The sequence below is a fragment of the Anomalospiza imberbis genome, chromosome 12 (genome assembly GCF_031753505.1).
Source record: "Anomalospiza imberbis isolate Cuckoo-Finch-1a 21T00152 chromosome 12, ASM3175350v1, whole genome shotgun sequence".
NCBI lineage: Eukaryota > Metazoa > Chordata > Aves > Passeriformes > Viduidae > Anomalospiza > Anomalospiza imberbis.
In genome coordinates, this window is record NC_089692.1 from 14155044 (window position 1) to 14176881 (window position 21838).

Below are 21838 nucleotides of genomic sequence, written 5' to 3' on the forward strand. Positions count from 1 at the left end.
ACCCCGCGGAGTATCCCTGCGGAAGGGCAGGGCACGGCACAGGCGGACACTCACAGCCAGTTCCTCGGGGGGGCTCACAGCCCTCGACCCTGCCACTCATCCCGTGGGCTCCCTGTCTCCAGCCAGGAGATGCAAACCCAAACCGTAATGCAGGGAAGCGGCCACCACTGGGGCAGGGGGTTTCCCAGGGGCTGGCAAAGCTCAAGCCCAGTGTGTTTTCTAGGATGGCTCCTGGGAATCAGCCCAGGACTACTTCACTGGTGACGTGAGTCCCCCACCACCGATCACCCACCCAGTTAGGATCCCCACGGACGCTGCTTATCTCTGCACCCTGTGAGACGGGGCTGCATCCTGGCCATGGGCACCAGACTCTGCTCCTGAGTGGGCTGTGATCCCTCTCAGAAGCGCTGGGAACCTCTGGAAGGATCCTCCTGGGACTGGCATAACCTTGTGGAAGTCCCACATGCCACCTTCTCCCTGACATCCTCATCTCCAGAGTGATGTGCTGGGTACCAGTAGCTGCCCCCACAAATCCTGCCCAGACAACTTGGTCTAAGTGCACAAAAGCAACCCCAAGGCCCTCTGTTCTGCCCAGGTCCCCTGGGGGGATGCTTGACATGGACGTGCGCTCTGTTTGTCCTCCTCAGACATGGGGGCATGAGCTGGGAAAAAACGGTTTGCCGAGGGAAACTGTGCTGCCCTGGCATCAGGGGTCCATCACCCCGGAGCAGCTGGCATCTGTGGCCCCTCTCCTGCCTTGAGACACAGCGGATCTCAGTGTAGGCAACAGCAAGATCAGGCAGCCAGGGGGTCCTATCCTGCACGGACACCCTGTCCTGACACCCTGTCACCGCAACCCGCGGTGACAACTGCGTCCCTTGCAGGTGGCGAGTGCCTATGTCCTTGGTGTCCCTGTCAGGGAGAGCTTTCCCCTCAAGAAAACTCCTCACCCCAAAAACCCCGCCTGAGCCCATCCACGTCACCCCGGGAGCCTCAAACAGCTGGGAGTCCCCAAATTATCGCCGTTCGCTGGGGAGCCCTGGTGCTGCCGGTGCTCAGTACCTGTCGGTTTGCCATTCATGGCGTGCTGCGGCAGCACATCCCCCTCGGGCTGGGCTCAGCGTCCCGGGTGGTTGTTGCTCTCTCATGCCGTCCGTCCGCCCGAGTGCGGGGGCCGTGGCCGGAGGCCCCCCCCGGGCAGCAGTCTCCTCCCCCGCTTCCCCTGCCCGCGGGCTGACATCACTGCCCAGCGCCGCAGCCCCGCCGTGACTCAAGGGGACGGAGGATGGGAGGACACGGGACGATGCCTGACCCCCCTGGAGGAAAGGGGCCCCACCAGCACCGGCTACACCCGGAGCACAGCACACTTCGGTCCTTATCCTTCCCTCCCCATCGCCCCCCTAGGGAAACTGAGGCACGGGTGGAAGGGAGGGGAACACACTGCAAAACCCCCCTCCAGCACCTCTCTGATCGCTTCCCTTGGAGACCCCCGCTCCCGCCGGCACCCAGGGCCGAGCACACGGCAGGGAGCACACACGGCCCTGCCGAACCAGCACCGCTGGCCCTGAGCTGCGCCCGAGGCTGGGCGGGGGATGCACAGCCCCTCGCCCCCATCCCTGCCGGCTCCACTGCGGGCAGGCACAAAGCCGTGGGCAGCTGATGCTCACACCACTGCCGCTTGCTCCTGCATTGCTTGGGTTTAAATATAAGTATATACAAATATAATAAATATATATAGTTATATTTATGTATATATAAAACCACCGTGGCTTTGCTGTAGGCTTCCCACAGCACGCAATCCCGTGGCATGCCTGTGGGCATCCTCCAAGACCCAGGAGCCACTGGGAAGAGGGTTTCCTTGCTCAAAAGATCCTACTTTGTATCTTGAGTATCCAAAGCCTTGGAGGATGCTCGCTTCAGCCCAGGCTTCCTCACAGGGCTCTCCAAAGATGCTGGGGTGCAATTCCCATGTGGGAATGTCTGTCCTGCTTTCCATGGGGGTCCAGCTCCCACAGTGCAGTGTGGCAGACCCACCTGCCCTCCTTGCCAATCCCAGCAGCCAGCAGCACCTCTCAGGCCCACAGCTCCCGTTTGGTGCCCTAAACAACCAGGAGACTGTGTGGCACAGATGCCACCATGCTTCAGTGTTGGTCCTGGGAATACTCAAGACTGGCACCCCTCTCCAAGTCAGACAAAGGCTGGAGCAGCCAGCTCTGTCCAGGCTGGGATCAGCTGCCTTTCACCACGTCAGTGGAGCAGGAAGAAACACCTCCCTCCCAGGCTCCTTTCCTGTTTGCTGCTGATTTTAGAGCAAGGTCAGGACAGGTTCAGGAGGAAAAACACTGGGACAGAGTCTTGGGGGTCCTTGCAGATATGAGGTCCTCCCATAAAGTTAACCCCACCCCCAGATAGTGAGCCTGTTGTGGGATTGCTTCCCCAGCCCAGAGCAGGTCCCCTTCCTGGAGGTCCTGTAGAAGACAAGCATCAGGGGCTCCCACATATGGTGGCATGGCTGCCCCACTGTGGGCACCCACATGCGGCTCTGGAGCCAGCCGCAGTCAGGCCAGCAGAGCTGAGGTTGCAGCAGTGTCACCAGAGAGTGCTGTGACCCAGGGCACCCTTAGGTCCCAGTGCCCAGGTGGGTGCCCAGGTGTGTGCACAGCATCAGCCACATTGGGAGAGCAGCTGGAGCTGGTGAGGCTGGGCTGGCTCTGAGAAACATCCAGTGAAAAACCATCCCAGGTGTCCACCAGCCTCCATGCCAGTGCCATGGGCCGTGGGGAGCCAGCAACCCGGCACGCTGCAAAGCCCATCTCCACCCCAGCCTTCCAGAACCTGCACGAAGATCATGTCTCCTACCTCGCCTGGACAAGACGCATCCCCCCGGCTCTCCCCACCGACAGGCAGAGTCCCATCCTGGCGGCTGCTGTGGGCAGTGGCCACCACCCGGCTTTTCACCCCGTGCTGCTTCTCCCCAGGGAATGGCATCACTGCCGGCACCGCCCCGGCTCTGACCATCCTTGTGCAAAGCCTGCGCGGCGCTGGCAGCCGTGCGGAGCCAGTGCCCGGCACACGGCCAGGCAGCGTGCCCGCAGTGCTGGCCATGCCAGCTTGTTTGTTCTCATTAAAGGTTAATGAGAAAGCCACGCTAAAGCTGCCCCAGCTGCGGGAGGGGCTTTCCCCGGTGTCACACAGAGTGAGGGACTTCCAGGCTTCCCTCGTAGAGGGGTGACAGCCAGGCTGTGCTGTTTGTGGGGACTCTGCCTCTCCGTAGCCTGCAGTCCCAAGGGGATCTGTGTGGCAGCTGATACGTGGGTGAGGTGTCTGGCATGGCACCATCCTGGGCATCACCCCCAGGGAGACCACCAGGAGCAAGCAGGAGACAGGATCTGGCATTCCAAAAGTGGCAGAGAGTACCGGAGAAGGACACATCCCATCAGCCATGCCCTCTGAGCACCTCACAGCACCCTGCATGGCACTTGGCACAGCTTGACAGCTCAGGACACCTTGCCAAGGGAGGGCAGAGGAAGGGCACAAGCCACGCCAGCAGCGCCAGGGTGGTAATTGAGTTAAATGAGTCCCTCTTCCTGGCTTGGCTGGGAATAGGGAGTGGGTGCAAGAAAGGGGACATCTCCATGTGACTCTTCAACTCAGGAGGTTTCCCTGCATATTCACCACTCTGGCTCAGCTCAACCTGCCAGGGTGGCTGCCTCAATCCCTCCTCTGCATCAGGGATGTGGGTGTAATGCCCCAGGTGCTCCCTTTTTGGCAGTGTCCCTTTATGCCTTCCTTGTACCAGGCCTGGGGAGCCGCCCCAGGCATCCCCACCCCAACCACAACAGCTGAACATGCAAACACTCCCTGGGCAGCCATGCTTGGACAACACATACAGCCACAGCCAGTCTGTGCACAGGCAGAAAAATCCAGCAGGTTATTCCCACTTCCCTGCCCTGCATGGGCTAGAAGACCAGCTTCCCATAGATCCCACATCCTGCCAGCAGAGTCCTAGGGAAATTCTCCAGCTTCTCCCTGCTGGCCCAGGGACCACCAGCACTGAATCTGAGCCCACCCAGCCCCTGGAGAAGCCACCAGCCCCAACCTGATGCTGCCTTGGTGGCACCAGCACTAAAGGCCAAGGTGATGAAGCTATTTCAGGCTGTTTTGGACAAGTAGTCCCCAGCCACAGACATCCTTGAGTGGCTGGGAATGTCACCACAGCTGGAAACCTCACAGGAAAGGGCATAGGCCAGCTTCAGTCAGTGTCAAAAGTCATGGCTGCCCAAAATGGTTTGTGGAGATGGAATCAGCCTGGTGAGGGGCCATAAAGCTCTTGGCCATGGGGGAGTCCTGGGAGAAGGCAGGAGATGACAATTTTGTCAAAGACAGACAGTCTTCACATGGCTTGAAGGAGAAGCACAGTAAGTGACCAAGTGACCTGTCCTGGGCTGGGACAGCTGGTCCTAGAGCTGCAGGTGGTCACCCCCACCACAGTGCTACAGCTGACTTCTCTGACTTTACTTTCTGCTAAAACTGGCAAAGCCAACTCCAAAAAATCCTGGGAGCCCAACGCAGAGTTTTTTTCCAGAAGTGGATGCCCTGAGGGCTGGAGAAGGACCAGCCCTTGTGCCAAGCCAGGCTCTACCCCCAGCCAGGCTGGCCCTAATGCTGTCGCAGCATCCCTTCCTGGAGGGGCTGGGCATGGGGCGGTGGCAGACTCGAGCACTCCCCCCTCGCTTGCTCGCAGAGTCCCCACACGGCAGCAGAAATAGAAGCGATATAAATGGCAGCCCTATAAATAACCCCAAAGCACGCGGCGGGGAGCTCGTCCCAGCCCAGCACTGGCCTCAGCCCACGCAAAGCCAGGGCTTGGGCTGCCTTCACTGTGCCCTGGGGATCTCAAATGCCAGCTGCTCCCTGCCTGCCATGGGTTTCCCAGGGTCCTGTCCTTTAGGTCAGTGTCATGGCAGGAGCTCCAATGCATCCGCTGAGCCTCAGCCACGGGCATTCTCTGGATCCCAGCCTGATGGCATTCCTGGGGGACACCCTATGCCCATCCAGCTCCTCCCGTCCAGCCAACACTGGACAATGCCCATCGCAGGTAACCCTGCTGCAACTCAGCCAGCAGATTCCTGGGCAAAGCAGCAGCTCTGACCAGGAGCCTCAGCAAGGCTTGGGAAGAGATATCCCTGTCCTCACCACTGTCCTCACTGCAGATCATCACTTATCCCCTGGTTGCACCCCAACACCTCTCAGCTGCTCCCCTCAATATCCCCCATCCCTGCCTGTTCATTGCTGCCCCCATTTCCATGCTCAACCCCATCATGACATGGGGACTCAGCCACCACCATGCCAGGGATACCACCACGCCACCACAGCTCCTCTCGACCCAGGGGACTGTGGCAAGGGACTGGGGACCCCCACGAGCCGAGAGGAGGAAACGCCACTGATGACAAGCTGGTGACAAGCCCTGCATTTGCGCGGCTCACGTCCCAGCCCTGCCCGGGGGACGCAGTGAGGCCACCAGCCAAGAGACGGGAGACATGGGGTTTATAGGATGCCCAGGACTTCCCAGTGGCCTCGGGAGTCTCCTCTGGGAATGTGGCAAGGGTAAAACCCACTGAGGCTGTTTGCATGCCCTGGGATGGTCAGAGGTGCGGCAGGGGAAGGGTTAATGGTGCGAGGCCTTCCCGAGCACTTCTTGGCAGGCTGGGAAGGGCTGGGAGACAGGAGGATCGGGCCAGCAACAAAGCGAGATCTGTCTCATTAATTCCTGCGAGCATTCCTCCCCCCCGTCACCCTGGAGGGGAGGAGGAGGCAGCACCCAGCTGACATGGTGCGCCCAGGTCCCTCGGGAGCCCACCGGCTCCCGCCCGGCGCAGGGCTGGCATGGGGGGAGATGGCTGCAGCCTCTCCCGCGGGATCCAGGGCTCTGGCGTCCCGCAGGCGCTCGGGCACGGCCCTATATGGGCACGGGCAGCTTCTCCTTCGCCCGCCGTACCCCTGCCCGTACCCCTGCCTGGAGTCCCAAGGGATTCGGGGCAGGGCACGGTTCATGCCACCAGCGTCATTCCAAACCCCGGAGCGAAAGAGTGGCCGGAGAAGCTGATATATCCCAGACAGGGTCTGGGGGCACGGCGTGACATTGGGGGTGCTCGCCCTGATATCCCACTGTCAGGCGGCTCCTTCTCCGGGCGTCTCCGGCCGCGGTCCCGGCCGGAGTGCGGAGGATCCCTCCGAACCGCAGCGGGGCGGAGGAGCGGAGCCCCGTGTCCGTGTCCCCGTCCCCACCCTCCCGCCGTGCCCGGACACCCCAGCGCGGCGTGAGGCGCCACCGCGGGTGGCGGCAGAGGGGACGCGGGCGGGCGGTGGCTTGCGGCGACGTGGCCCCCCCAAGGGTGTAGCCCTGCTAAGGCCACCAACCCCGCTCCCCCCGACCCTCCCGTGACCGCGGGGTGCGGAGGTGCGGGTGGCACTCACATGTCCCAGGAGAGGCGGGGGACGAGGCGCGGGGCGAAAGCGGGCCTGGCTCGGTGCATCCCCTTTGTTCCACTCCCATGGACGGGAGCAAGCGGGGAGTTCGTGCAGGCTCTTGGCAGCGCCCACCCCGGCTCTCTCCATGGAAACGCGGGAGCCATGTGATTTCGGCAGGAAACCACGGCCCAGCCAGCGCCAATGGCAGCTGCATGGACGGGAGCACCTCCCTCCCCGAGGCGACCGACACCGCTGCCGACACCGCCATCGCCAGCACCGCCACCACCAACACCGCCACCGCCACCACGGCCCTGCGGGAGTTCCAGACCCGCTGGCCCATCAACATTCCCCGAGGGTCCACGAGCCCCACCATGAGCCGGAGCAGGAACCCACCTCCCCCGAGGCGAGGGGAGTGGGGGCAGCCCAGCTTGCTCGGCCCCAGGCTGTTGGCCTTCCTGCCGCACACAGCACCCACAGCCTCCTCTTGCCAGGGAAGCAATGGCTGGAGCCATCCTCCCTCACCACCCCCGTCTCCCCCCACAAGGGCCACCACAGCCTCCCAGGCTTCAGTGCTCTCTGACAGACCCCGGCATGTTTCACATTCCAGCAGTGAAGTGACATGACCAAGGCTGTGCAGTCAGTCAGTCGGTGGCAGAGGGAACACCCAAACATCCTTGCTCCCAGCTCTGTGACACCCAGCACCCCACCCTGCCTTCACCCACCAGCTCCTGCATCCAACTGACCCATGCTCGGACCTCTGCCAATCAAAAAGTGCACTCTGGGGAAGCAGAGCATTGGCACTGATCCACATTCCCCATCCCACCAGCTTCCAGCATCCTAGGGAAGCAGCAGAAGAGCACTCCCAGCTTCCCCAAGTGAGGCACAGGCAGCCGCAGTGTAAATGCAGGCTGTCACCCGAGGGATGCCACAGTCACACGGTGCTGCTTCCACAACTGCCGGTCCACTTTCTAAACCCTGACACCTCTGAGCATCCCTGAAGGTGGAGGGGTGAGGAAGCCACATCTCCTACCTGCCCTAGATCCTACCGAGTCGACCCAGTTTTAAGTGGAACTGAAGCCTTTTGCAGCCCTGGTGAGACATCCTCCATGCAAGGACAAGGCTGCGCAGTGCTTCCGCCAGCCCTGTGAGGCAGAAACACTAATTAGACCATCATCAAGTCTTGGAGCCCAGTGGAGCAGGGCAATATCAGTGACAAGGAAATCATTGCACCACTCTCACTCTCCTGGGGCCACACCAAGGAGCAAAGCATTTGCTGCCGAGGTTGCTCGGTGAGAACCAGGGTGTCCCAGCTCCCAACCCAGTTCTCCAGGCTGGCCTGGTTACACGGAAGAAATGATGCAAAGATGGGAGAGGGGAAAGGAGGTCCTGAGGCCACCAAGGAAAAGCCAAGCCCAAAGGTCAGCAGGGAGAGGCTGCCAGGGTGGATCCACCAAGCCATGTGGTTGATGAATCCCAGAATGGTTTGGGTTGGGAGGGACCTTAAAGACCACCTGGTTCCAGCCCCCTGCCATGAGCAAGAACTCCTTTCACTAGACCAGGTTACTCCAAACCTCATCCAACCTGGCCTTGAACACTTCCAGGAACAGGGCAGCCACAGTTTCTCTGTACAACCTGTGCCAGGGCCTCCCCACTCTCACAGGCAAGAATTTCTTCCTAATATCCAGTCTAATCCTACCCTCTTTTACTTGGAAGCCATCCTCCCTTGGCCTAGCACTCTGTGCTCTTGTCTAAAGGCCCTCTTCAAGTCTTTTGGAGCCCTTTTAGGTACTGGAAGGGACTCCAAGGTCTCCCTGTAGCCTTCTCATCTCCAGGCTGAACAGCCCCTACTCCCTGAGCCTGTCTCTACAGCAGAGATGCTCCAGACCTCTGAGCATCTTTGTGGCCTCCTCTGGACTTGCTCAAATAGGTCCACATCCTTCTTATTTTGGGGCCCCAGATTGGATGCAATGCTGCAGATAGAATCTCACCAGAGCAGAGCAGAGCAGAGCAGAGCAGAGGGGCAGAATCTCCTCTCTCAGGCAGTTGCCCACTCTGCTGAGGATGGACCCCAGAGTACGTTTGGCTTTCTGGGCTGCCAGCGCACATGGCCAGGTCATGTTGATCTTCTTGCACAACCAACACCCCCAAGCCCTTCTCCTCAGGGCTGCTCTCAATCCATTCTGAATCTAGGTCCCAGTGCCACACTGTCCCTGTACCACCAGGGTGACCCACTTTGTGCTTGGTGTGATCAGCACCACTGTGCCACTCTGTCATCACTTGATCCAGCATCCCACCTGGATCAAGTTGGGGGCTGGATCCCACCCACAACCTGTACATGGTGCCACCACCGAAAATTTCAGTTGAAAGTGACATCCAAGGATTATTGGGGCCAACTGCCTGAGCACTTTAGGTCTGACACAAAGTTTAAGCATGTTGTTAGGGGCACTGTTCAAATGCCTCTTAAGCACTGACATGCTTGGGACATCGACCACCTGTCCAGGAAGTCTGTTCCAGGGTTTGACCACCTTTTCAGTAAAAACTTGGGGTGCCTGGAGGTAGACTGACCCACACCACCACATTCCACTTACCTATGCACCACCATCCTGAGCTAAAGCCCTATTCCTGGTTGCTGCTGGGGAGCAGCTGTATCCCTGCAGACAGCAGGAGAGGGGACTGCACCCTCCCCTCAGCCACACGCCTGCCTGCCCTGCCAGGCTGGGTTGTGGAGCCAAGCACTCCTGTGCCAAGGCCGGGGCTGGCACACCGCACTGGCTGCTCTGGGAGCTTGCTCAGCACAGACCAGCTTGGCAAACAAAAACAAGGACATGCTCCTGCCCGAGTTCTGACAGCACCCTTGGCCTGCCTGCCCTCCAAAACTTCCTCCTGGATTTTTGGAAGTATGGTGCCTGCTGGCAGGAAGGAGTTAAACCTCCCAGCATGGATTTGGATAGTCCTGGGTTAACCTTCCCAGCATGGATGCAGATAATCTTGGTTTAACCCTTTCTTTATGGATATGGATACCCCTGGGCTAAGCTTGCCAGCATGGATATGGATGGGTACTCCTGGTTTAATCCTTTCATAATGGATACAGATACTCCTGGGCTAACCCTCCCAGCATGGATATGGATACTCCTGGACTCCTGTCACTGAAGGAGCCTTCCCAGCAGTCTGGTTGGGAAGCTGGGCATTGGTGCAGGAAAGAGTCCCTGAGCCCAAGGGCACTTTGTCTGAGAACATGCTGGCATTAATGAACTCCTCCCAGCACAGGATCAAACCTTTCCAGAGCTTGGTGACCCGAGACCACTCCAAGCACATTCCCTTCCTCCTGGCAGCTTCAGCAACAGCCGTGCCAGCTGCCTGCAGCCGCCTGCCGCGGTGCAGAGAAAGGTCTGAGCCGTCGGCAGAGCCCCGCACCGCGGGTCTCTGCCCAAATTGCTCTTCTCAGTGCAGGCTGGGCCTGGAGCCATGTCTTCCTCTCCCCTCTCTCCCGAGGGCTGGAGGCCAGCCCTTGGCTCCAGGCTGGAGCTGCTGCGTGCTCAGCATTCCTGCTCAGCGCTGGAGCAAGGCACACACAGGCCGGGGCTCCAAGCCTTGCACCGGGACAGCCACAGCACACTCAGAGCCCAGCCATCACCCCTGTGAGCAGCTGAGGTACCTCCACAGAGCCTGCCACCATCCCTGCCACCATCCCTTGGAGATGAGCATCCAGCATCCCAGCACTGAGCTCCGCATCCCTCCAGCTGCGCATTTTCGGAAAACACACCCTGGTAAAAAGCTAAGGGAGTCAGGGCGGCGCTGATGCAGCATGAGCAATGCGAGCTGCTGCTCCAGCTGACTCACTGGAGCCCTGGCCATGCTCGGGAACTGGCCAGCAGCACAGAAAGGCTGTGCCAGCAGGTCCTCTGAGCTCTGCTGGAAAACCTTCCCCAACACACTCGGGGCCAACTCACAGCGGCAGCAGGCTGGGGCACAGCCCTGACCCAGCCTGTCCTTTTCCATGGGGCAGAATTGCACGTCCCAGGACTTTGCCTGCCCACGGGGCCAGGAAAAGGGAAGATAGGATATCCCCGGAGTGGCCACAAACCTACTTGGTGTTGGCCAGCACTGGGTGCTGGTCAGCTCTCTCAGGTTCTGGCCAGAAATCTGGAATGCGGGTCAGGGCTTTGCAGCAGAGGCAGGACACCAGACTGTGACTTTATCAGGTCCGGCTTCAGCACAGGCGAGGAGGGTAAGGAGATGCAGAACAGCACTGGTCCAGACCCTCTGGCTACCAGCCAGCTGTCCCCCACTCCTGACTCCCTTCTCCATCTCGGGAAAGCTGCTGGCAGCATCTCCAACTGCTATCCCAGCTCAGCCCGGGATGCTGAACATCCCCTGGGACCACTCCACCTCCTGCAAGAAGGCAGCCATGCCTACTTCAGCACAGCAGGAACCAGCTCACGCACACACCCACAGGATCACTCCAAAAGTATCCATGATTCACAATATTCCTACAGTCCCTTGCTGTTGTCCAACACTGAGCAGGAAGGCTGAGGTTGTGGGCAAGCCCAGAAACCAGCCCAACCCAGCCCAGCAGACGTAGCCAGTGGCAGGGCAACTGGCACAGCTGGACAGTGGCACAGCTGGACCACAGCTGAGGTGTCAGCAGCCTTGAGGATTCAACATCGCACCAGGTGAAGCAAAGCTTGGCCAATCAAGTTGGCTGAGGTAGGAATACATTGCCCCAAAGCTGGTGCTGTAATGATGTGAGAGCAAAAGGCCATTCAGAGCACGAGGTGATTTGGCAGGGCTGAGTCTGCAAATCTGGCAGAGCTGTATGCAAATGCATGTAAATATAGTCCTCCCAAGCAGGGCAGGTGATCTCACACACACCCTGATCTGTTCCACTGCTGAGGTGGGATCCCTGTCCCCCTGTGAGCAGCGCCTGCTACACCCAAGAGCAGAGTGAGTCCACCTGGGAACAGACCAGTCCACGCTGGTCTCCCAGAGTGTGAAAGTGCTTCCTTCACTGCAGTGAGCACCAGCCTCCAGCAAAGCTCCCTCCCCTCCAAAGAAAACAACAAAGAAAATGCTGGGATGGGGACTAAGGAAATGAAACCGGCTGTGCAGGGTAAGCAAGGATAGGAAGTGGCTGTGATATCTCCTCTCCCCACTGGCCTACAGCTCTCCCAGCCTGGAGCCCACAGCATGGCACATCTAAACCCAAGGGAAATCACGTGCTGGAGAGTGCATTGAATAACTGGGAGGTTTCTGAGTGGTGCCTGCTCCTGAGATGGAACAGGCACTTGGAGAGCCTCTGTACTCCCAGACTGGCATTTCCATGCTCTCTCCATCCCAGCACAACATGCAGGGAGACCTCCTGACACCACAAGCTGCACTCTGCTTCTGAAGCTGGTACTGTGGGGGTGGCATCTCAGGAGTTTTGCTCTCATAGAATAATTAAGGTTGGAAAAAACCTTTAATATCACCAAGTCCATTAACCCTGCACTGTCAAGCCCACTATTAAACCACATCCCCCAGATATCCCATCCATATGTTTTTTTTAATACTTCCAGAGGTGGTGAGGCCACCATTGCCCCGGTCATCCTGCAGCTATTCTACCTCTCCTGAGCTGTTGGCCCAAATGGACTTGTGCCAGGAAGGGTGTCCCTGGAGGAAAGCAGTGGCAGTCAAACAGAAAGACCACGACTAAAACCAGCTGCTAAAAGCTGCCAGTGGGGATGGGGTAGCAGAGGGGGGACATGCTGATAGCAGGGATCCTGCCACATCCTCCCCACCCAAGTGATGCTCCTGAGCAGGGCCCATTCCAGCTCTTGTTCATGCCTCTAGCACATGTGTGAATGCCACCAGCCCCAGGCTGTGGCTCCAGCAGGTCTCTCCTGTATGTGTCACATGTCCTGGCATGCAAGGGCCAGCTCTGTTTACATGTGCAAGTCTCAGATTCTCCTACTGGGGATGAGTCAGGCTTCCCTTGACACCCCGCTGAGGTGGCAGTGTCAGGGCCCCAGCTGGCGTTTGCCTCTGAACGGCTCAGAGCTGGTGGATGCCAGGCTGGGAAAGGCTGGAAAGGGCTCGCGCAGCCCTCTGCCTGCTCTCCATCCCACTCGGAGCCATCTGAGGCAGCACGGAAGGCACTGGAGGCTACAGCTCCCTGCCAGGAAGCTCTCCCTGGCTCAGCTTCCTTCCCCTCCACCCCACAGGCACGTCATGGCTCAGCATGGGGCATTCAAACCCTGAGCAAGCCCCCAGACACCTCCAGAGGTGCGGGTGGGATAGCCAGGCTGCTGCTAAGAAAACCCCATGTCTTGCAAAGCCTTGGGGTGCTGGGGTGTCTCCTGGGGATTCAGCTCACAGAAGAGAGGAGTCCCCTGGATTTGGGACCCCCAGGGACAGAGTCTGAAGCTCAAAGGAGAAGCCAGCCCTCTTCCCATCTGCACATTGCCTGGAGATGCCAAGCTGCCACTGGACTTGTGGGGTGCTGAGATGGGTGCCAGCTGCACGCCACTGCCCAGCCGGCACACAGTGGCAACCAGCAGGCTGCCCTATCCAGAGGATCCCCAGCTGAGCCAGAGTGAGCATCCCAGGAGATAAGAGAAACCCCAAAACAGCCCAACAACATCCAGCTCCCCCTTCCCTTTCACTGCTCCCAGCCCTTGCTTTCTGCTCATCTTTTCCACACATCCCAGAGTCAGAAAAGCTCTCCTCTCCAGATAGAGGCCTTTTCCCTATGCTCCCAAACATCCCAGGGTGGGAAAACAGCCTGGAAGCTCCTTTTTGGATCCCCCCACCTGCATCCCCCTTGCTGTGACCAGGGCTGGGCTGGCTGTATGCAAGCACAATAACCAGAAGTGTGTGGAGCCGCTGGATGGAGCGATGTTCCCGGATGGTATGCAGCCCTGACAGCACTGGCTCTGCTTTAAAGGGTAATTTTATCCTGTAATAACAAACAAGAGGAGCCAAGTTCCTCCCCAGCGTCACTTCCCTGGCTCCAAGGAGAGGGACATGGGGGAGAGAACTCATTAGAATGAGCTTGGATCCTTGTCCTTGTTATCACAGGGTTATAACTCCACTCCCTTGAGACAGCAAGCGGGGGAAGATGCTCCAGGGCAGCAGTTCTGGGTCGAGAGCTGGAACAGATACATTTATGTGCTGACATTCTGGGGCCTGAGGAGATGACCCCTCTAGCAACTCCTGTCCTGCAAACAGCAGCAGGAAGCCTGTCCCAGGCAATGGCATGCCCAATTGGACCCCATCACCATTCCCACAGCCCACCTGCATGCTCACAGCAATGGACAGGCACACTGGCATCTCAGCTCAGTGCCAGCTCCAAGTGCAGCCACCCGGGAACTTGTTCTGCAAAAGCTGGAAATTCAGGCCCAGCTGGTGCCATGGGATGGGCAGGGAGAAGCTGACCTGCTCCAAACCCCTGGCAGGACCCTGCAGAGCAGGACTGGGTGCTGTGGCCAAGGGATCATCCCTTTTGTGGGCATCCCTGGGGGCAAAGGCATGGGCAGAGCCCAGCTGTGGGAGGAAGGGTGAGCACCTCTCTGTGACCCATGGGTGCACCCTCCTGTGCTCCCAAACGTTTTTGTTTTTGTTTTTGTTTTTTTTAAGATCCATGGGTGTGGCAATGTCAGGGCCCCGGGGCACAGAGCAGGCAGACCTCTGGTTTATTATTGAGGTGCACAGGGGGAACCAGGGCATGTGATGGGCTCATCAACATCTGTGGTGTATTCACAGGGGACAGGGAGCATCTCTGCTCACCCCATCAGGCTCAGCAGTGGCTGACCTACCTCTGCTCCTGCAGGGACACAGATGCTCAGGAAAGATGTCCCTCGGTGGTCCTCACCAGGGAGGGCACAGCCCAGCCTGCGCTGATGGGACACTGATGTCCCCTCGCCAGTTGAGAAGTGGGGACAATTTGGCAGAGCTCAGTTGTGCGAGAAGATGGCAATCTGGAGAAGGCTGCTGAGATGTCCTGTCTGATTTCCACTTCCCCAGGGAGCACTTCTGGACATCCCAGGGTTTGATTAAATCCCAGCCTGTCAAACGAAGCTGGTGAAATGCTGCAGTTTTCTTCCCCAAGATGGATTTCCTCCAAACCCCTTATTAGGGATTTGGGTTAAGTCTGTGTGAAGCTGGTAAAGCTGCTGTCTCCATGGTGCCCCCCAGCAGACCAGGGGGCTTCCAGAGGAAGCACAAGACAGGATCCAACCAGCTAAAAAGGGGAAGAGAGAGGAAGGAGGGAATCATAGGCATCTAAAGCTTTCAGGGCCTTAGAGGTGGCAGTGCCAGTGTCTGCCCTCTGCAAAAGAGGTTGTGAGAGACCTGTGGGAGACAACGTGGCTTGGGGGATATGAGTCAAGGGGTGCTTCTGGTTGCCAGGGAGGTAAAGCCTGGAGCAAGCTCCCAGTACCAAACCATGTTCCCAGGGCAGATGTGGAGCCTACCCGGCTCTGGCTGATGGGAGTGGAGAGTATCAGGGCAGGCATCAGTGGGTTAAAAGCTAGAGGTGGGACTTGGGTGAGCTGCTTCCTCCCGGCAAACAATAATAAGGGGGGGAGAAGGGATGCACGGGCTCTGCAGGGGCTGATAGCGATGGAGCAACCCCAGCCCTGCAGCTGCAGCTGTGCAGGAGGAAGCCTCAGCACATTATCTGCTGGTCCCACTCGGCTTCCTCAGCAGCCCTGGTGCTGCTGGGACCAGGCCATTCCTCCTCCAGAGCCTCATTTCTCATGGACACAAGTTGGGTCCTTGTGCTATGACGGCAGCCCTGGACCCCAGCACCCCCCAAACCCCAAACTGCCAGGCAGTCCAGCCTTCCCAGCATCAGTGTTTCCCACTGCTGGGGGCTCTGGGAATGGTCACCCAAGCCTCAGAGCCCCAGGATCGCGGTGCCACCCAGCACATGGTCCCCACAGCGACCATCCTGATGCCCCACCCTCCCCATCCCAGACAGTGCCCACACCTTGGCAGAAGAAAGTTTTGGCTGGAAGACGACTCTTGAAAAGGGGATCTCCAGGTCCTGGCTGAGGTCCCTGCAGTTCTGGTTGCTTCTGCTCCTGGTCCTTCTCAACAAAGATCTGCTGCACCTGGAGCTGCTGCAGCCTGGCCAGGCTGGCTGGTGTCCCAGCACTTCCTCGTGCGCGGCTGATTGTGACCTGCCCGCTGCTCCACCTCCGCAGCTGCATGGCTGTCACAGGAGCAGCCCTTTTCCGTTTCGTTTCCGGTTTTTGACCCTCTCCTCCTGTAGCAGCCTTTGCCTTTCACGGAGGCTCTGCCTGCTGCCATTTGCCCCACTCGGGTCTGGGAGGGTGTCTCTCAAAATGGGTCTTGCCCTGATCCTGGCAAGTCAGGTCAGGACTCCCAATGTCCTCACTGCTCCTACCCCAACCCACAGACCTGCCTGACTCCAGCTCCTGGTGCAACAAGTCTTTGCCAGTGGCTATTGGTCTGGAATAAGGCAGCTGCTGGAAGACCCTGGGAAATGTGGGCCTTTCCCACCACTGAGGTCAATCCCTGGAGCCTGGAGAGCTGCTGGGCTCCCTGGAGCAGAGAGATGTTTGCCCCCAGATGTTACTGTGGCTCTGGAGAGGCTGGGGAAGGCTGTCTGAGCTGCTCTGGGTGACAGCGTCCCCACCCATGGTCTCTGGAAGTCCCCAGACACGTTTCTATGACCCTGTGCAGCCTCAGGATGAGTAGAGTCCTCAAGGAGTTGTCCAGCTTTCCCCAGTGCTGGAACCAATGCTGGCACCTGTGCCCCAGCTTCAGAACAGAGATGGATTAGCTGGTAAAAGCAGATGGATCCTAAATCGCACTTATTCTGTCCAAACCTGCCTGTGCTCCCAGGGAGCAGCTCGCTGGTCAGAGGGAGCTGGGATTTCAACTGTCTCCTGGGGCACTGTAGTGCACCCAGTGAAAGGACACAGGGCTATGTGCTCCCATCCCAGTGGGCAGGGGGGACACTGAGGTCTGACACTTCCCAGAGCCAGGAAATAAGCCTGACACAAAGGGCAAAACCAGCAAAAGGGAGGGAGGGAGGCAGGAAACATCAGGCAGGAGAGGAAACAGGGAGATAATCAGCTCCATGAGCACAAACACCCGGAACTTGTGCAAAGGAAAAGCCGACACCACTTGGCAAGCATTTGAGCAGGGAGACCTGCCCATCTGGCCTTTTACTGAGGCTTCCTGAAGAACACGTGCCCTGCAGCACCTTAAGGTTCTCGGGGTGCCTGGCCTCCAAGTTACTATGGATGGCACAGTCCCTGGTGGTTTAGCTCCAGCATATGCTCCCTGGGATGAGCCTTGTCTCAGAGGGCGGAAGGATGGGCTCCTGGAGAGCACCTGGCTGCACTTGTAAAGACAAAGCACTCACCAGAGGTGAATCCCAGTTGCAGAGAGGTCCAAGCTGGGTCATCCTGCCTTAGACTTGTGTTGGCTTGAAAAATGGAATCAGCTGACCTGTTTCCACTTGGCTCTGCACAGCAATTGGTCTGCTCTCCCAGCACCCAAAGGGAAGACCACTGCACTGGGATTCCTACAGGCTGATGGTGCAGGTGCTTCAATGACCAGCAGTGCCCTGAGGTTAGTTCTTCTCCCCAGGAGCTGTGTCCAGCACTGCCAGACTGGACTCCACCTGCAGAGCTTCCCACTTGTCCTCCTACCACCTTCAGAACACAGGGTTGCCCATGCCCCGGGTGACCTGACCACATCCCAGGTGATGCCCCAGGCTGACGGAGCTTGTCCCAGCTGTCTCCTACTGTGTTCCCTAAGGAGCAGTGACACACCTCTCATGGGGTTGGCAATGACCACAAGGGGGACGATGACTGTAAACTGTCAGCAATCCATGGTGGGATCCCTGGCATTGCTCATCTCCCAGGATCCAGCATGTGGCATGGGACAGAAGGAAGAAACATGGAGAGAGATGGGCATGGAGCCAGCCTGTGGTGACTGGCTGGGCTCCAGCTGGCTTGTGTGGAGTAACTGGGGCAGGAGAACCTCTGCCAAGGGGCAAGGAGGGCACTTGGGCGAGGCTTGGCCGTGTCGCTGAGCCAGCACTGGGCTGAGCACAGCAATGCACTGGCAGGGTCAGGCCCCTCACCCACACTCCCGTCCCTCAGCCATTCCTTACCAGGGATTCCTCTCCTCCTGCTGCCATTGCAGTGCTGATCGGGAGTAGCCCAAGTGGGCACTGACCACTCTGACCAGATATGAGCTGGGAAAGAAAAGAGCAAGCATTTACATGGGAAATCAGGTGGCTGGATCATGTGGAAGAGCTCAGATGGTTCAGAGCTCCCCTGAGGATGACGCTGAGGCTGAGGTCAGTGTCTCCCTGGCAGGGTACACCCGTGCAGCACTGGGTGCCTCATGTGGGTGCTCTGCTGGCAGTGCTGGTTCCTGAGGGCCTTGGAAAGCACAGCACAGACTTGGAAAAAAGCATGTCAGCCTGGGCATGGGGAACACAGCTCCTCTGGCACAACCATGGCCTCAAGACTCCCAGGAAAGCTCTTGGTGGCAGGCAAGCTCCCACTCCAGAAAGAGGTACAACCTCAGCAAAGCTCAGACCCAGAGGGACCCGGATGCTTCAGCTGGTCCTCCACATGAGAAAGAAAAGGTGGTGGCCTCTGAGGGAAGGAGCAGGGGGTTGCCTGTCCTGCAGGCCAGGTTGCTCTGCCCACCAGAGACCAGGCTTGGTTTTGCAGGCGTCCTGGCTCCCTTTGGCCATGTTGCTTTAAGAGAAGCTCTTTCCAGAAGGGGCAAAACCCTTCTGAGAAACCCCAATACCACCCCAAAGTACCACTCAATTTCTTTGGGGCTGTTACCACTTAAGTGCCGTTCCCATGTTGTGATCCCCCATGGGACCAGATTTCCCCCACCCAGGGGTACCATGCCCAGCTGGGGCACCACTGTGGCAAGAGCTGTCTGCCTAGGATTGCAGAACTGGACTGTAGTGCCCAGTCTTCCCATTCCAACCATGAGGCTGCTCCCAAAGACACCATGTCAACACAAAGTCGTCCCAAGAAATCTATGGCAAATACACCATGCTTTGGTGGAAGCATGGCAGAGACCAGGCAGACCTGGGCACACCCTGCAGCCAGGCAGGACAGCAGGAGCTCTGGGTGAGCTACATGTCCCCTGCAGCTCAGAGCAGCTGAAGACAAGGCAGGCAGACTGCTCGGATCACAGGATCATTTAGGTTCAAAAAACATCTCCAAGATCATCAAGTTCAGCCATTAATGCTGGGCTATTTTTTGCAGGGGCAAGACAGTCTGAGTGGAGACTCTGCAGCTGGGAGAAGGCACAGGTACTAATTGACTTTATTTATTAGCAAGGTGAAGGCAGGGATCACATCCTGCCCACCCACTGGAATCCCAAGTACGTCCCTTGCAGACCACAGAGGGCTGAGCACCCTGGTGGAGCTGTGCAACCAGGATGTCCCGTGGCACCGTGGAGTCCCTACAGGGAGGGAGGGACAGAGAGCAGTCACCAGGGGATAGCTTTCCCTTCCCAGTTGAGCAGAGTCCCACTGTGTTTCTCAGAAAGGATTGGCAGCACGGACAACAACCCCCGCACACTTGTGTCCACTGTCAGGTCAGCCTGCAAAGGGAAAAATGAGACACCACCATCATTCCAGGCCATCCAGCAGCACCCACTTGGCTTGTGTGCAGTGATAGCAAGGCTCCTTCCACCCAAAGTGAGCAGAGAGCCATGGGAGCTGGGATAAATCCAGTATGTGGGAGTATGGTTGGGTTTGGATGCTGGCTTGGATGGAGGTGGCTTGGGCTGGGAAGCGAGCCACAGGTTTAACCAAACAGGAAGAGATCCCTGCTGCAAATGAGATGCTTTGTGCAGCCTTCTCAAAACTCCAGTGATGCAGGGACCACCCCCACTGCAAAACATGGATCCTACAGGATGAGTGGAGACCTCATGGACCTGCAGTTCTTCAAGGAATGGAGCACAGGATGGAATGGTTTTGCTCCTCTTCTTCCTGTTCTGTTGGATTCAGGTTGTCTGCATATCTTTCAGGCTGCCCAAAGCCCCCTTTTTCCCCCTGAACAAGCAGCCTGATATGTGCTGATGCTATTTCCCAGACATCCCAGTATCCACATGTTCTGCAGGGGCCCAACACAGACATAGGCAACTTGAAGCCCAAGAGGCAGCTCATTTTCACGTGGATCCTCCCTCGTGAGAGCCATCTTGGCCACCTGGGCCACCTCCTGTGCAGGTTTGTAGCCTTGGGTGCCACCCATGGGTTCCCTGTTGACCTGCTTGGCCAGAACTCACCTCCTGGCTGCCCATGTCTGTTTTCACCCAGCCAGGGTGCAGTGCCACGCACAGGATCCCAGCTTCCTTGTAGGTCAGAGCCTGGCACATGGTCAGCATGTTGAGGGCAGCCTGGATGAGGAAGGAAGCATCATCCATGGGCAGCAAAAAGCTCCATGAACCAGGTTCCCGACCCATTGCTGCCTCTTGATGAGGGAGAAAAAGCAATGCCAGGTCTTCAAGAGACAGTGTGTGTTTCCCCTGGGTGGGCATGGAGATGCCCTGGGAGCTTGGGAAGTCCCTCCATCTCTTGATCCCAGGTGTTTCCCTGAGACCCAGCATGGCAAGGGCAGCTCTGACCCCACGGAGCTCAGGAGCTGGGGCAGGTCATGACTCTCCATACCTTGCTGCAGCGGTAGGAGATGACAGGGTGGAAGAAGGAATCAGCCGTTTTCTTGATGGACCCTAAGATGGTGGAGATGTTGATGATGGCTGCCTTGCTGCAACTCAAGCCCTTTTCTTTGCTGTCCTGTGCAGCCTTCTTCAGCAGAGGCAGGAAAGCCTGAGGATAAACAACCTAGTTAGACACCTATGCCTCAAGCCAGTCCCACTTATGGCAACTGCAACACAGGGAGGATGAGGAAGAACAGCAGGATGTCAGGAGAGCCCAGGTGTTGCAGCAGTAGCCCTGCCCACTCCCAATTAGACTTGCACAATTCAGAGAGGCTTCAGAAGGCTTAGGCTTGAAGAGCAGTCCTAGCACTTCCTTGCACAGCCCCAAGAAATTTGGCAAAGCCCTCCAAGATTTCCATCATGACCACGGACAGACTGGGACACCCTCAAATTGAGCCAAATTTCATCCCCAGAGCTTCACCCGTACCTGGGCCATCAGCATTGGCCCCACTGCATTGGTCTTGTACGTCCTGACCATGTCCTCAGCGTCAACCGTCTCCAGCGAGGCCGTGGGGGTGTAGATGCCGGCGTTGTTTATCAGCAGGTTCAGCCCCATTCCGTTCAGCTTCCCTTCCACCACCTTCGCCGCATCGGTGATAGCCGAGGGGTTTTCCACATCTGCAGTGGGAGAGAACAGCCTGAGAGCCACGGGGGTGCTGGGGAGAAGAGGGAGGGGAGGAGGCCGAGGAAATCTGTGCATTCTGACCCGCGCGGCCCTTCCATCCATGGGCACCAGATGGTGCTGTGAAACCAGCTCCAACCCATCCCTATCATCCCAACGCCACCTCCTCCGCCGGCACCTGAAGGCTCCCTCCAGGAAAAGCCCACCGTGGGGGCAAACCGCTGCTGTGACTCCCATGCTGCGTCAGTTCTCAGCAGCCACCGCCTCCAAAGTCTACATCTGAGCAATTTCTGGAGAACACAGGGCAACCTCCGTGGGGACAAGGCCCCAGGGGAAATGTGGTGGGACCTGCTGTGGGATGGCTCTGCAAGATCTTTCTGCTCCTGCTCAAGCTCTGAGCTAATCTTACAGCATTTCCACTGGAGCTGCCTTCCTCCCAGGGCCCTCCTGGTCTTGCCTAGGACTTGGGATCAAGGCAGAGCAAGGATGTGGTCACTCAGCTGGGGGAGCCAGGGGCGTGCCCAGGATGGGTCTCAAGAACATTCTGGTCCTGTGGCCATGGAGCAAGGAGGTTCCAAGGAATGGGCCACTTGAGGTCTGGATAAGCTGGGGTTTTGGCAGAAGGACTTGAAGAAGCTCTGAAGAAGTGGATCCCCATGTATAGCCTGAAGGGAGGGAGGGAGGGAGGAAAGGAGAAATGGGACACGCATGGCTGGCAGTCACAAATTTACCAGCTCAGAGGCAGAGCACACGTACCCAGCTTTACAAGAACCAGGTTTGGGTGTTTGGATGCCAGATCTCTCAGCTCCTACAAAAAGAGACACGGAAATCAGCACGAGGCAAAAGCGATGCCAAGCATCATGCTGGGGTGCCAGCAATGGCCTACCCTGAGGGAAACATCTTCCAGGTGTTACTCAGTGCTTGTGAACAGCTGGGCCGGGGACCGGCTTTGGCTCTCAGGCTTCTCCCAGGCTCCACAAGGCAACATGCACATGCTCAGGGCATGACGTGGCCATGACTGCAAGATGC

At 58.1% G+C, this 21838-nt stretch overlaps 2 protein-coding genes across 5 annotated transcripts in view; both read right to left on the minus strand.

Moving 5' to 3' along the window:
- RIPOR1 (RHO family interacting cell polarization regulator 1) overlaps positions 1-15624 on the minus strand; it is a 31483-nt gene extending 15859 nt beyond the window's left edge. For 2 of the 4 annotated variants that reach the window (XM_068202944.1, XM_068202945.1), the window contains exon 1: positions 6478-6859. In XM_068202944.1, the coding sequence (XP_068059045.1) occupies positions 6478-6844 (367 nt within the window). In that variant the 5' untranslated portion in view covers positions 6845-6859. Of the gene's footprint in view, positions 1-1062; positions 1215-6477; positions 6860-14264; positions 14690-15439 lie in introns of those variants that run through there. The other 2 variants (XM_068202947.1, XM_068202946.1) reach the window with 2 other exon arrangements.
- A 3136-nt stretch (positions 15625-18760) lies between these two features.
- LOC137481309 (C-signal-like) overlaps positions 18761-21838 on the minus strand; it is a 57248-nt gene continuing 54170 nt past the window's right edge. The window contains exons 3-7 of the mRNA XM_068202985.1: positions 21566-21617; positions 20615-20805; positions 20138-20296; positions 19756-19866; positions 18761-19068 (exon numbers count right to left, since the gene is read on the minus strand). Of these exons, the coding sequence (XP_068059086.1) occupies positions 18955-19068; positions 19756-19866; positions 20138-20296; positions 20615-20805; positions 21566-21617 (627 nt within the window). The 3' untranslated portion in view covers positions 18761-18954. The remainder of the gene's footprint in view (positions 19069-19755; positions 19867-20137; positions 20297-20614; positions 20806-21565; positions 21618-21838) is intronic.